Genomic DNA, 14332 nt, shown 5'->3' with positions numbered 1-14332 from the left:
GGTCAAGTGGAAGGGTTACGCTGTCACCGAAAGCACCTGGGAGCCGGAGCGCAACCTGAGCTGCCATGAGCTGCTGGAAGAATACTGGAAAGGACCACACAATAAAGAAGCGCAGCGTAAGCGAGCTGTGATGGGCTTGTCCACCAAGATTCTCAACGGGAAATCACCGACTCCGTCACCGGAATCCTTGAATGGCGTGGAGAGTCCTGCAAAAAGGAAGCAGGGTCGACCGTCCGGCAGGAAAACTTCAGCCATCTCTCCGCCTGGAGTCGGTGCGGCTGATTCGACGACGGAGGACATCAACGGAAATGGTGGCTCTGTTTCGCACCGGAGAGCTTCGCGGTCTGTGTCTGGCTGTGCGGCTAAACGATCGGTTTCACCTGTCAGTGGGAATGCGGTCTGCAATGGAAAACGTCATCGACGGGGTAAGTTCTGTCAAAGATCTTACTTTGAGACAATGCAAGATCGAATTCATTTTACAGTGTTCTGCGTTTGACCAGCTGTAGTGTTCGTAGTTTCTGCTCTAATTGCCTTGTTTTTTTTATAGAAACACAGTCTCGCGACCGTGCCTCCAGATTCTATGCTTATGGCGCAGGCGAAGTTTCTTCGTTGGTACTGAATAATGGGCGTGAATTCACGGGAATTGTCAACCCGGACAATGCGAATGAAGAGTTGATGATTCCGGCGCAAATGGTTTTCAAAGGGAAATGGAAAGAAGAGGAACCCAATCGGCGTCGCAGCAGAAATGAACCGATTCCAGTGGTGCCGATTTAAGATTTAACGTCACGTGGTCCATTCATATTTCTGTGAAGTAATCAGTGAACTCGAGGGATATATTACCTTCGAACGTCCAGACAGGCTTGTTGAACTCTATTTCGTATTCTGAACTTCTCCCTGCAGCCACTACCCGCTTTAATATCTAACAATTCATAGCCTTAAAATTTTTTTGTTGGTAGTAATTTTGCGTACTAGTAATTTAGCGTCTTCTTCGTACATTACGGACGGGCTGTGTTGCGTTACTCGTTTCTCCCTTTACAGTTTTGAATGTTTTGGACTTCTGTTTTCAGCGTAGTAATATTTTGTTGTCTACAATTGTTTTTATCTATTTGTAATTTTTGTTGGAGGAGTTGTAATAGTTTCGTACTTAAACTCAAACTGTAGTGTGTTACCGTTAAAGCAACGTATTTTTGCAGTGTACAGTGTCTACTGTTTGAAACCGGCTATTTGTTGGCGTGTGAGATCAATTAACACAATCACAAAATGAGATTTTCGGTTAATCATTTGCACACATAAATTTCTAACAACTGACTGCAGTGTAAGCAAATCACATTATACACACAGGAAAACAGGAAGCTAGACCAGATTCAAGACTTCAAATTTCTCACAAACAAATTATGCAGAAACCTATCTACTATCTACGTGAAATCCTTCGGCATATGAGAAAATCATGCTAAACGGCACGACTGCAAACCCTAAATGCAGGGAAAAACTGGAACTCTTGTTATAACACTCAAATCAAATCTAATTTCACAAGAGAAAACACAACAACAAATGCAGACAAAATGACAGAAAAGGGCAGTGAATCCGCAATCCATCATCCATACAACCAAAATCAGGTATGAACTTCCCTATGGCTGGTTCGTATTAGCGGGCAGATTAACGCCCATTCGTTTAAGCATGACCGATGCCGGCCCAGCCAAACCTTGCTGTGAGTTACAGCTTTCGAGAATGTTTTTCAGCAGGTTAACGTTCACATTAACAGGATGGTAATCGTCGTCTTCCTCGTCAATGGATTCGTTAGAATCCCCAGCCATAGCTGAATTCTTACGATCGGGAACCGGAGGCGGAGGTCGGCGGGGAGCTTTCGGTGCGTCAGTCGAGGATTTTCCCAGCCCGATGCCGTTCTCCCGGGCAAGGGTCTTCTTATCGGACGTTTTGGCCAATTCACGATCCATCTTTTCCTGAAGATATGACTGGATACTTTCCAGTTCGGTTTTACTGCCTCTCGGCATATCAAAAACATGCTCCTCTTCGTCGCTGTAATCTGTCATAGCGGACGAGTTCCGTCCTTCATCATCCGTCTCGGAAATGTGTAATTCCAAAATTTTACCAATCGCATTATCCATTGCCCGGGTGTCCATAGAATTATGATCATCTTTCTCACTACAAAATTAATAAGCTACAGATGCACAAAATAAACGACAATACTGACCGCGAGCAACCCTTAAGTTTTTCCAGGTAACTGTTAATTTCAAGCATTTCAAACGATTACGTACACATTGTACGGTACAATATGCAGCACCAAATATTAACCTGCCAGCCTATATTGAATGGTGCATTCCATTAATTTGTTTCTAGTACTTAAATACTTAATATAACTTCAAGGGTGACACTACTGTATATAGACACCCCAAACACTCCCGTTTTTTATAGCCACCCTTTTTCCGCACTCAATTAATTATAGGCACCCTTTTTTAATCAATTAATTTCTTTTTAGACACCCTGTTTTTTATAGGCACCTCGTAAGTAAAGTAAATGAATTTTCACATTAGGACGAGCACTTTACACGTTAGATACGGTCACCTCTAAAAATCTCAAAATGCCATTTGACGTTGTATGGCCACAGAAATATACTGGAAAGGCAATCACTGTTACCGACGTCGCAAACATTCGAAACAAAGTGACAATTATCGAACGTGGAGGGAGAACCGAAAAAATGTCAAATCACGTCTTAACCAATTCGCGATAAAGATCCTAACATTATCGTTGATGTGATTGCTTCCGGCCCAGAAAGGTCACGAATATCACGTTAATAACAGCAGAAAGTCGGTATTGCAGTGACGTTGAAAGGTGGTGGCTATAGTGATTTCCTAACTTTAAACATCGAAATTGTTAATTGTATAATTTATTATACACTTGTATAAAGCTTCTTCCAAAGTTACACGATCCAGAAGCAATAAAAGTTTTGTATGGTGACACGGTACAGTGCAAACTGTCACATAAGCTTCGTCGACTTACTGTAACTCTGTAAGAATGCTTAACGCTTTCGTGCTCTGTCCAATCCGTATTAAAAATTTGAAATATAGTACTAAGTTCCACTTTGCGCCTTAACGCGGTAATGTTCTAAAATGTGTACAATTATATCAACGTGATACTATGGTTGCACGATTCAGTAGCTTAACGTTCGCCTTACTCTGGAAATTCTGCGCTTTCTAATCCGGACGCGATATCCATAAAACGCTTCATGCTCTCGGTGATTAATGTCGGGTCAAAAGCCGCTTCACGGCGCTTAGCCGAACCATTTCCCTGTGGTCCCGACCTTGCCTTCAATGTAGTTTCCACATCATCGGGCGCTAAATTCACCCACGAATCATCTGTGTAACAATAACATACCCGTTAAACCATTATTACCCTGCATTTTTCAGGAGGACTTACCATCAGGTGGTGCTAGTTGGTAGCTCTGCTTCTTCAGCGCATCGATATCCACATCAGCGGTACGGAGCAAATGGAGCACGTATGCTCCATGTCGTTCTCTGGAGGAACATGTATCGTCCACACGTCGGGACTCAATAAAAAAATCCCTGGCCCGATTTAGTTTATTTGTCTGTTCCCCTGAATCTTTTATGTCCTGTGGCGACAGTCAGACATCAATATCAAATAACAATACGGAAAAGCACGCAAACAACTCCATCGATCTATACTTCGTATACGACAAACCTTGACATACAAAAGTATGTCATCGAGTTGGTACGCACAATGCATGGGAAGCGTGAATTTACTGTGATCATAAAACCAATTTCGACCTAGCATGTTTGAACTAATATTTAGACTTATGCAACCAGACAAGTAATCTTTTGCGGCTCAAGTCAATAACAGTTGCATATTTAGTATTTACTCAGTGGCGATACGCACACCCTTTTACGTCCGAAACCTGTGCGATCTGACAGCTGTTCGTTCATGAAAAAACAAGATATCGACCTGCGCTACAAACATCGAACACTAATCATTCCTTTTTTCATTTCTTTTTTCCAAATTCCTTCACGAGATTTTGTAAGAAGCTTAAATTGCAAATATGTTGCACTTTTAGTGACGAAAAAACTCCAAATCACATAAAATTTAGTTACGGAAGTAAAGTTAATATGCATGAGAGACCGAGAAAGAGCTCAATGAAAAACGCTTTTCAATATTCGAACTCGGCAAAAACTTATATCTGATTTATTACAAATAAAGCAGCTTTTGATAATTACAATTACGCGTTGCGATATCACATCTACCGTAGGTAAATCGCGTAACGTGTAAGGAAACATAAGCCAGGTTTCTAAATGCAGCCTCTTTTTGGTTTAAGTTCTCCTGCACCTTCAGCCTAACCTTTGTCGAGATTACTTACTGTATTACTTATCATAAATATGTGCCACAGTATGGTTTTTATCAACCAACTGAAAGTGAATTAGGATCCGAGAGATTACATACCCGAAGATAACCTTTTTTCAACAGTGTTTCATGAAAATCTTTCCACTCTTTGTCAGCGTCCAGCTCCTCGTGAGTTAATAATCGCGTTTTTCCTTTGATTTTTTCACCATATGCGCACAGGATTTCAAAGCCGCTAGCCTAGAAAAACAGTCCCAAAATCAGCACCGCGGACGCACTGCGGGAAGTCCAACACATACAATTTTCACACCAAGATCGAGAGCTCGATAGTGTGGATCATCAGTGCCAGGCAAATCCCATCCGGTCCTCTTGTCTGGACAGTACTTCTGCTGTAAGAGCTGCACATACTGCAATTTCGAGGTGGCGACCTGTTACAGCGCGGAAGTGGGTCACGTAGGCAAGGCATTCAAAGAGTGAGAGGCTCATCAGCAACAATCAACTTACATCAGTCAGCACACGCGTTTCCGGCGGGAAATGCTTCATTGCTTTGCAAGCCTGTAATAAGTCGGAAAAAAGTCAGCGTCTGGGACATCGAGACTACTGTCCACACTAGTCTTACCCGCAGATCGATAGGATCTCGTAAATAAAACGCTTCGATCGCCGCTGATAACACACTGGGTTTCACTTTCATTAAAACCGCCACGGATGCCGGCACACAGCAGTGCATCCGATGCTGCGCATCCGAAATCTTTTTTGGATAGCTGCATGGAATCAAATGTTAGGACACTTAAAAGCAAATCCTTAGAAAAAAACGTGACAGATTTCTACCCAATGGAAGATTAATGCACATTTCCGCAATGTTGTTTTTTGTATATTAAAAACGAGAAAGACCGTAACACAAGTACTGTAATCAGTCACTGAAAATACAAATACCCCTGAAAAACCCTTACCCATTAATTCTTTTATTTATGGCGTTTTCTACGGCCTTTGGTGCTACTGTCTGCGCCGGCTCTTTAGCCAAGCATGCCAGCGCTGCTTCTACGGAAAACTCTTCATCTCCAGCATTTCCTGTGCCCTGTTTAGCGAGTGTTTCCGAAATGATATGAATTCGACCTCTATGTATCCATACCTGCGGGACACAAGTCGTAACAATAATACCTGACCCAATTTTTCCTGCTACAGCAACAACTACAGTCAATGAGGCTAACCCGGTTGCGGCTATTCTCGGGTCCCAACCAAGCCGGCAAATGTTCTACCGCTTCGATGAGCAGGAAGTTGCCAGCATCATCATACACACTGCAACAGCAAATTAAACCCTACATATTTCGCAAAAGCACAAAAAACACGCAACAGCGACGAGCTTACGAGATCGCGGTGTTGGTATATTGTTTTGATAGCTCCAACAAAATGTAGACAATAAACCATTCATCTTCAGTGTTGTCTCCAAAATGCGTACGGCCGCCAACATGCGGAAATGGCCGCTTGAAGGGAGATAGGCGAAAAGGCTCGTTATGCCATATGTAATCGAGAAGCGGCTTGGCCAACAACGAGTAAACATCATCACAAAAGCGTTCAAGTTGTGGCCAAACATCGCTGAAATCCTTCTTTAAAACACCCGTCTTTTCAATAAAGAAAACGTTATATTCTACAGTGTTTTCTGGCAGCTTTGGATAGTCCATTTCGCGCGTGAAAAGATGGATTAAGTCAGCCTCGTGCCAAGTCTGTCAACAGAGAAACGAACACCGGAATTACATCTACGATTTACAAATGATGAGAGAGACACTCAAGAGCGATGTAAACAGTGAGCGAAATTACATTTTATCATGCATAAAATTCATAGTTTCGCAACTTGAAAACCGGGCAAAATAAATAAGATTATGCAGCTCAGCCAGTATTAAACAGCCAAGCGACTGCGAAAGTGTACGAAGCTGCTATGTACTTACTAAAATGGTTAACTGGGATCCGGTTAACCTACCCGGACTTATGTTAATAATTTTGACATTTCTTGATGCTACTCGTAGTAAACCGCCACCTGATGCAGTTTCAAAATTGATATCATAAAAATAATCAATACAAATCAAAATAAGTGCTTGAATTTTAGCCCACAAAAAAGCAGAATAATAACAAGACAGATTTACTTCTACAGCTGTTATAGTGTATCTGTAGTGTTGCCATAAATTGCGCGAGTACCTATCCCCATTTGGTATAATGATTTGTATCGTTCATTTCACATCGATATCACCAAGGTATTTAATAACGAAATCTAACTGGTGTTAACTGCATTTGCACATTTAAGACAAAAACGACCAAAACTGCGAGAACAGATTCTGTAACAGAACAACAAAATTTCAGAAGTGTCTTATAATCCAGAAAGTGTGTGCTGCAACGTTTTCGACACACGCGTACGCCACGATTCACGAAGTACGAAAATAAAAATTACAAAGAATAAGCTTAGAACCTAATTTTATACCAATCAGATTATACAGTGTGGACCGTGTGGCACATGTAACGCAGTACATCCATGAACTGTTTTTGAGTTTTTAGAAAAGCTTAAATGTTATCTGCTTTGTTTTATGATTATAATTAATGCAGTCATGCGATGACATAAAAAAATCATTAAATCATCATCATCATCAAATCAATTTATCAAACCATTTAAATCTGGAAATATGCATATGCATAGTTTTACTGTTAACCAGTTAACGTTTATTGTGTCCGCACTTAACCTTAAAATTCGACCGACAGATGTTGTCAGTGACTCAAGCTCACATCCGAACCTATCAGATCACCATCTGGACAGAATACACATTTTTGGTAAAATTAGAATCTATTTGATTTTTAATAAAACAGTCCAGTTATAGCAGGAAATCACAAGGGTTCTAAAGTCCTTGTAAGCTACCTTATTGTAACAAGTTAACAAATTTTGCAATTATTAATCATGGTTGCAATCAGAATTTTGTATATATTAATTGTCAATACAGAACGTAATTTGTAATTTAAATAAATTAAATGACTTCTATATATTTTAAAAATAATAAAACCTTTTTTTGCACGGTGAAAATAAATTCGAAGTGTGTACAGAGCACATTTAAAGACTTGAGCACATAAAAAAAATAAATACATAAAGTGTGGATATCTCACATAAAAATACTTTATGTAAATTGTAACTTTTTTCCTTCAGCATGCTAGGAATCACATCCAGAATTACCAACAAACTAAAGTAAGCGTTTTTATAGTTTTTGACTTTCACTCACCAAACAATTCTTTAAAATTACTCCGAAAGCAAGCAGACCGCTGGCGCTGTGTCTAAAGCAGGATTCGTCAGAATGCTCCCAAACATCAAAGGTAAAAGAAACCAATAATATCCACAACAGCGCTGTCGCGATATTAAAGTTGTTCCGAATATTAACGAGTAGTAAGTATGTAGTTACAGTACTAAGTAGTGTACTGATTCCCAGTCTATAAAGCTTGGCTACGTTGTACGGCAGCACTCGCCTGAGGCAACAGGATGCTTATTCATCAAATACGAAGATGTTGCAGACTACGGTATCAAAAAGAAGTACCGACGGCGTCCGACGCATGCAGAGAAAAAGATGAAATATTGCTTTGGAATATTTCGACAACTGAGAATTCCTTTCTAGACACTTTTGTGTATTTTATTGTTCAGAGTTCAGACAAAGTAGCGGCAACAGCGAGCAGTAGGACTATGTCACTATCTATATGCAGTGTATGCACATAAAATCCAAATAAAAACGGCAACAATATTAATATTTAAAGCGGTAGCGTTTCAGCAAGGCAAACAAAATGCTTGCACAGTACCGCCCTTTGGAGGCCGGATCTGCCGCGGTAACAAACAGCCGCGTAGGAAATACGACTTTTCTAATCGCCCATTCGCTATTACTATTCTGTTAAGGCAACTGTGTTTGCATTTTCCAATATCGCACATCTGTCTGCTGATTTCTCAAACGCCGTGCAGCCTTGCGTCCCAAGAATTTTAAGCTTTTTTCCCCAATCCCAAGTTCTTTTCTACCATATTCGTTCGAGGCAAACGTATCTACTGGATTATAATCGTCAGAAAGTTTAAACAAGCTTGTTACCTTCCTGTTTTGAAATTGGGATAGTAGGAAATGTTGCGACCGAAAGTTCTATCTCAGATTCTTAATCAGTCGAACACAGGAGGAGTGCAAAGCACCTTGTAAGTACAGTTAATTGAGTTAAAGACTGTGAAAGTAATGCAAATCAGAATATAGTACGCTAGTACGATGTCTCTGACTCTCTATCAGCATATCCAGCTGGAATCTGGTGTTTCATCCAGCGAACTGGAATAGGGTCAGCTGGGAAATCGATAAGCACTGGTAGACTTTTGCTATAAGTTGTAATTACACTGGTGGCAGCCACTGTGTGTGAGTTGACTTACGGTTTATTAAAGTGACTAAACTCTCCAAAGTTCTGGAGTAACATCTGCTCGTTTCATTTGATCCGAGTTGTTAAATCAAAAGACGGCTGATAAATTACTTGCTGCTTTGCTTGGACCGTTTTTGACATGGATGGGAATCCAGCTGCTTTAATTTGACTGATTTGGGTAGAGATGACACTTCTACGTTCGCTATAGCTGGAACATGCAATCAGCAATCCGTCATTAATCACTGCATTGTAATTTATAGATTACTGAACAAGGAGGGTGTCCTGTTAGCGTATTCGGGATATGGCGACAAGGACGCGCGAGTAACAGGAGCGATCGCTAACAATATTTGGTCTGTCTATGAAAAGAGTGCCAGGGCTGCTTTCCATGATGACAAGCTGCAGTTTTTGGTTTTCGATTGCATGGTAAGTGTGTAAAGTCTACCGTTCTATGACACAAGGAAAATTGCTTACACTAGCAAAAATATTTGAAATATTTTATTTACAATAGTACCAGTAATAATAAATGTGATGAATTGTGGCTGAAAGGCCTGTAATAAATTACAGGCTGTGTCATTACTACTGTATGGCAGCCAAAAAAGAATCTGCATCCTGCAATAATAGCTGATGTAAGTGTAACTGATAATATGGTTTCTTCCAATCATAAATTTCTTTCCATTTGAGAAAATATAGATCTGGATGGTGGATTCTAAGTAATTTATAAAGTGTTCGATTTAGGATGGAAAAGTCGGCCTGGGGCGGGTCGCCAATTTGATCTTGTGCATGTACGCCAAACAGGACGTCGGACTGGGAATGTTGATGGCCAAGATGAGGGCCATGGCCAAGTATTTGGAAAGCCCCTTGACAATAATCGCATCGTCGTCGTAGAGATAATTTAAAACTGTAACTAATTTTGTGACCAAAGCCGCTTTCCTATCCATTTTGCTGATAAGTTGATAACTGGGGGTTTTTGGCTGTCAAGCGCGGGATTACAGTTGTCAGCACAATTCCAAAGTTTTGTTTGTACTATTTGGAGTAGACCAATCTGTTCCCTGGTTTATACAGTAAGGGATGTCCCTTTATGAATAATTTTGTTGATTTCCTGCAGTTGATCATAAAAAGTTTAATATTTGAATGTCCTTTCTGCTAACTTACCTTCAGACGGAAGAACGTCAGAACGCGCACTTTTTGGCTTTCGATTTTCGCGCACATCCAGCCCGGCTGCTTGTGCAATTCGGAATACGCATTTTTCTCATCAAAATACAAATAAACATCATTACAAGCCACGCCATAATCACTGGCTGAACGACAACACTGAAAAACAGCAAGACAGAATTGGTTCCATTTAGTATAAAGCTCCAGTCAACACACATTTTGCGGTCACTTCCAGGACGATGTAGCGCCAGGGAAAAAGAGTTCTCAGAATTCGGTTTTTCTGTGGCATGGTGAGCCAATAGTAATTTGCGACGCGGACTGAAATGGTTCATTGCAAGTATGGCATTTGTCACAGCTTCCACATTAATTCTAGAACGCGAATGAATTTTGAATGTCAAGGTGCATGAGCAATGCGTCACCGAATGATTCGAATCAAAGGATGCATTTGTGGGGTACTAGCCATGTTTTGACTGTCCTGAGTTTTAACTTTTGACTATCCTGAGAACACCAAAATTAATAACCATACCATACCAACTTATGAAGTTATAATTATTATGAAATTATAATGCGGATACGAATACAAATTTTGGCATGCCATACGATTACACAAACTACGATACTATAATAGTATTACAGGAGTAGTTTATATAAAAACTGCTTTGGAGGCATGATACCATTCGTCGAATACAATCGGCAATCGCATTAGGTGTTTATCTACGGAACTTCGTAATAACAAATATATTAATTAGAAATATACTCAGTTACGTAATTTACTCATCAGTTTCGTGCTTTAATAATGGGACAGACCATCGGTCACAAGTTTACCGGTAAGTTAACCGAAATCTGGATGTCATATCACACATTTCTGGGATTACTACGGGTAACTGCCGGATTGAGTGATTAAAACGTACGGTATAACTGCGCAAGCACTGGTATCGATCTAATACGTGCACGTTTGCGAGGAATAATTGGTATAATCGCTAATTAATATTATGCACTAATGCCGCTGATTATTGATATTTCAATTAAGCCGCCGATCTGTCGGGAGCAAACATGAGCAACTTCGAATTCTAAAAGCTTGAGTGCGTCGAGAGCAGACATACTATAGATGACTGCTCTCGTGCGTCTTTTTCCGCCATTTTTCATGTAGAATATGCAAAACAGCTTCGGGTCGCTCGTAACCAGGCCTTTCTTCCATATCAAAAACTTGCCGTGTCGCTGTCCAGTAATTTTGTTGTTGATAAATATAAATCATGCAGGTCTTGGTGATGCCTGTGGACCGTAAGTAAATTTGGATGCAACAACGCAAACATTAATAATGAAGTACAGAGTGTAGAGATGTAAAGTCCATAACCCACGACCGGTAGGGAACTGGGAAATGCGTAAAACCAGTGCGCTGATCATGAACATTAAGTGATCTTTTGTTTCTAAATGCACTGTACGCTTCTGTGCGTAGTTCTCTACCCTACTCGCAGCGCTGTTTGTTACATTGCGTTAATTTAGCAAAATCGAGGACAAAACTGAAAGGAATTTGTGTTAACGTTCTCGACGCACTGAAAGGCGGCGCCCTTCGGAGCGCTGCTTGGACATTTCCCAGGCTGATCACGTGTGTTCCGGCATTCTAAGGAGGCAACGTTTGGTATTGAGCGAGCCCAAAAGCGTTAACGAATATTGTTCGTCCACTTTGCAGAAGAATTATCTCACAATAAATTCATGCTAAAGTACATTTTTTATCTTTTTTTGTTTATCGACCCGTATTGGCTTACCCTACATACAGAACAGTGTATAAAAGAAAACAAATTGCATCATTAGTATGAGGACATTTGTCATTTATGCAAATTGCCCTCTACAATCTACATCACCTAGTGTACTCTGCAGAATATTTCCCAAACTCCGGCAAAGGGCTCTGCGGAATGTTTTGAAATTTTATCGATGTGACAGCTAGACCTTAGAAGCGACCCTCAAATCGGCTTTTCGAAATTAACTTTTTATGTTGTTTACATGTTAGGCGCGGGTCACAGCACACCGACGCCGGCAGGGGGGAATTAAACAGGCACAGAGTATTGACTATTGAAGCCGCTTAAATACACGAATCTGTGGATGTGCTTTAATTGTGGGTACTTGCATTAAATATAAGGTGAATACGGGCGCAAGTGCTTTCCTTTGAAAGGTCACTTATTGCAATTGGACCTCGGTGTCTGTCGACACGCGGACAGTCAATAATGCACCACTTTCACGATGGGAATTAGTATGATTGCGATTAACAGGTTGACGCAGTCACGCGTAAGCTCACAGTTTTGATTAAGAATCCGGAACTGTCGCCAGCCTGGAGTAAAGCGCAAACATACCGCGTGGCACGATCCGGTGGATGCGTTGAAGCAGCCTTAGCGCTATAGGCATACGTTGTTTTCTTCCCAGGAGCGCCAACAAACCGTCGACCTGACAGGTGGTCTTCAACGTACAAATCTTTACGATGAACCATTTGCGCGCATTGCCGTTTGAAGTGCATAGTGTGCACATCCTACTGGCGAAAGGCGAAAGCTTGTTATAAATGACTGTCCAAGAAACGTCTTTCAGTTACACCGACTCTATAATGGTACCTTGTATCTATCCACCTTATCTCTTGCGCCTGCTCTGATCGTGATGATCGTATTTTACCCGAATTTCATCCCTGGTGTGAAGACTGTTTGCCGCTAGTACTGCAAGCACTTGTGCCGTTCGCTTTCCCCCTTACACCACAGAATATCATTCTTCGTCAATATGAAAGGTCACTCTGCTCCGAAATGGGCCTCACTCTTGTCAGCATTAGTAAGCCAGTATAAATGTGCATTCAGCAGTAGCAATATTATTTGCGTTTTAACTGAAGCAGACAAAACGGCATTAATCAAATCTTTTTTTGAAATTCTTCAATTAGAGATGCAAGGGATGAACGATGCACTTGTATGATGTGCATGACACACTGCATAGCATTGCCCGCAAGTGTTCAATTCAAGATCGTGTTCAAGTGTTGATGATCCTGACATTTATTTCCATACTTTTTGTCAAAATATAGAGGTAAATGTAAAAGATGTCAATAAATGCTTCGAATTCGAATGTGCTTATTGCCGTCAATTACACGGCCACGACCAACTGGACGGCAGCAAATGCGACTTTCTGCTCTCAAGATGATCCAGCGTGGACTGGGTCCGTCATTTTCGAAGCTGCCGCCACCGTCCTTGCGATCATCCTCAATACGGCCGAATTAATTGTGTTTCTCCACTACGACCATCTCCAGACGGCGTTTACGTTAAATATCATGGCACTCCTCGCATCCAATATCGTGCTGTGCGTCATGAACTATCCACTGGATATCATCGGCAATCTCTACACCTGCTGGTGGCTGAGTATGCCGGCATGCAATCTGTATCTGTACGGAAATTGGGTTCTGGCGGGCGGCATGATGTACATGCATGTTTTAATAACGGCCAACCGCATCTGGGCTATGCAGTTCCCGCTGTCTTATAAACGCCAACACGGCAGCAGTCACCGCAGCGGTTTTCTCCTTATTTTGCTGACATGGCTATTTGTGCACGCCATCTGCTTGCCGGGGGTCATACTGGATGCCCTTTATTTCCGGCAGTCTCTGTCAACGGGTTGCGGTATCAACGGTGAGGCGCAGGTGGCCTGGATCAACACCGCACAACTACTTATTTACGACATGCCGGTTGTCTTCATTGCCGGTGCATACCCGTTTCTTGTTTACAAACAAGTACAACGTCAATCCAGAACAAATGAGCGTCGAGCTAGCTGCATGATGCCTAGTACGATGAATTTACAAGCGGCAAGCGGGAACGGACCGATTTCGAGTCATGGTCATAAAAACTTAAAATTGTTGTTATCAAGAGAAGCCACACGGGCTTTTCTCGTACTGACGGTTCTCAGTGCCAGTGTCTGTATCTGCTGGACACCGTCACAGGTCTACTGGACTATTCGACTAATCAATCCGGCCATCGAACTGCCCGACACGTTTTATAAGATTGAAGCGGCGCTCTACGTACTGCAGTCCGTGATGGACCCAATTCTGTTTGCCGTGACCTTTAAGGACCTCAGGGACGTACTGCTGGCGTTATTCAAAGGGTGGTGCAATGCTGAACGAAGAAGAAATCCATCTGTATGGTTGAGTCATACAGCACAAGTTCATCCGTCATAAGTAGAGTGACCGCAGCTTAAGCACAAAGCCGGTGGCAGTACGTGTGCAGACGACCGGTTCGTTACCCTAATATTGTCGCATCCATATAATCACTCTTCAGCTGACAAGTGATTTTACAGACTTTGCCTTTCTTAAATTAAAAAAGAAAGTTCAGTTTAGATGTTGTAATATTTGGAACTTAAGTAATTCTCGCATTCTTGTTAAAATCAACAACACGCA

At 41.4% G+C, this 14332-nt stretch overlaps 3 protein-coding genes across 4 annotated transcripts; 2 read left to right on the top strand and 1 right to left on the bottom strand.

Moving 5' to 3' along the window:
• Window positions 1-1251: 1251 nt before the first annotated feature.
• Window positions 1252-10394, bottom strand: LOC129583679 (protein ecdysoneless homolog). 2 transcript variants are annotated; one of them, XM_055475584.1, is made up of 11 exons: window positions 9925-10394; window positions 5734-6089; window positions 5577-5664; window positions 5319-5497; window positions 4988-5129; window positions 4873-4923; window positions 4668-4796; window positions 4471-4608; window positions 3436-3628; window positions 3194-3374; window positions 1252-2163 (listed from the first exon to the last, which is right to left on the bottom strand). In XM_055475584.1, exons 1-11 carry the CDS (start codon window positions 9979-9981, stop codon window positions 1629-1631), a joined length of 2049 nt encoding a protein of 682 aa, XP_055331559.1. In that variant the 5' UTR covers window positions 9982-10394; the 3' UTR covers window positions 1252-1628. The 2 variants fall into 2 exon arrangements, with proteins under 2 accessions (XP_055331559.1, XP_055331560.1); XM_055475585.1 differs by lacking the exon at window positions 9925-10394 and adding an exon at window positions 7623-8122 and having other exon boundaries at window positions 1253-2163.
• LOC129583681 (ragulator complex protein LAMTOR2-like) lies at window positions 8292-9908 on the top strand. Its single transcript, XM_055475597.1, has 3 exons — window positions 8292-8563; window positions 9033-9195; window positions 9508-9908. Exons 1-3 carry the CDS (start codon window positions 8496-8498, stop codon window positions 9655-9657), a joined length of 381 nt encoding a protein of 126 aa, XP_055331572.1. The 5' UTR covers window positions 8292-8495; the 3' UTR covers window positions 9658-9908.
• Window positions 10395-12991: 2597 nt separating the features above from the next.
• LOC129583723 (uncharacterized) lies at window positions 12992-14233 on the top strand. Its single transcript, XM_055475656.1, has one exon. The coding sequence runs from the start codon at window positions 12992-12994 to the stop codon at window positions 14111-14113; it is 1122 nt and encodes a 373-aa protein (XP_055331631.1). The 3' UTR covers window positions 14114-14233.
• The last annotated feature ends 99 nt before the right edge of the window (window positions 14234-14332 follow it).

Source organism: Paramacrobiotus metropolitanus, unplaced genomic scaffold, assembly GCF_019649055.1.
Source record: "Paramacrobiotus metropolitanus isolate TYO unplaced genomic scaffold, Prichtersi_v1.0 Parri_scaffold0000011, whole genome shotgun sequence".
NCBI classification, from domain to species: domain Eukaryota; kingdom Metazoa; phylum Tardigrada; class Eutardigrada; order Parachela; family Macrobiotidae; genus Paramacrobiotus; species Paramacrobiotus metropolitanus.
Note: the sequence above shows the minus strand (reverse complement) of the source record. Positions and strands in the feature narration are given on the sequence as shown.

Coding starts and splice junctions, on each gene's coding strand:
- LOC129583679 (XM_055475584.1), bottom strand. CDS start 9,981: ATGTGCGCGAAAATCGAAAGCCAAAAAGTGCGCGTTCTGACGTTCTTC. Junction 5,130..5,318: donor ATAAATAAAAGAATTAATGG/GTAAGGGTTTTT, acceptor GATTCCATGCAG/CTATCCAAAAAAGATTTCGG. Junction 2,164..3,193: donor GAAAGCGCAGAATTTCCAGA/GTAAGGCGAACG, acceptor TTAATTTTGTAG/TGAGAAAGATGATCATAATT.
- LOC129583681 (XM_055475597.1), top strand. CDS start 8,496: ATGTTGCGACCGAAAGTTCTATCTCAGATTCTTAATCAGTCGAACACA. Junction 8,564..9,032: donor GGAGGAGTGCAAAGCACCTT/GTAAGTACAGTT, acceptor TGTAATTTATAG/ATTACTGAACAAGGAGGGTG. Junction 9,196..9,507: donor TTTTGGTTTTCGATTGCATG/GTAAGTGTGTAA, acceptor TGTTCGATTTAG/GATGGAAAAGTCGGCCTGGG.
- LOC129583723 (XM_055475656.1), top strand. CDS start 12,992: ATGTCAATAAATGCTTCGAATTCGAATGTGCTTATTGCCGTCAATTAC.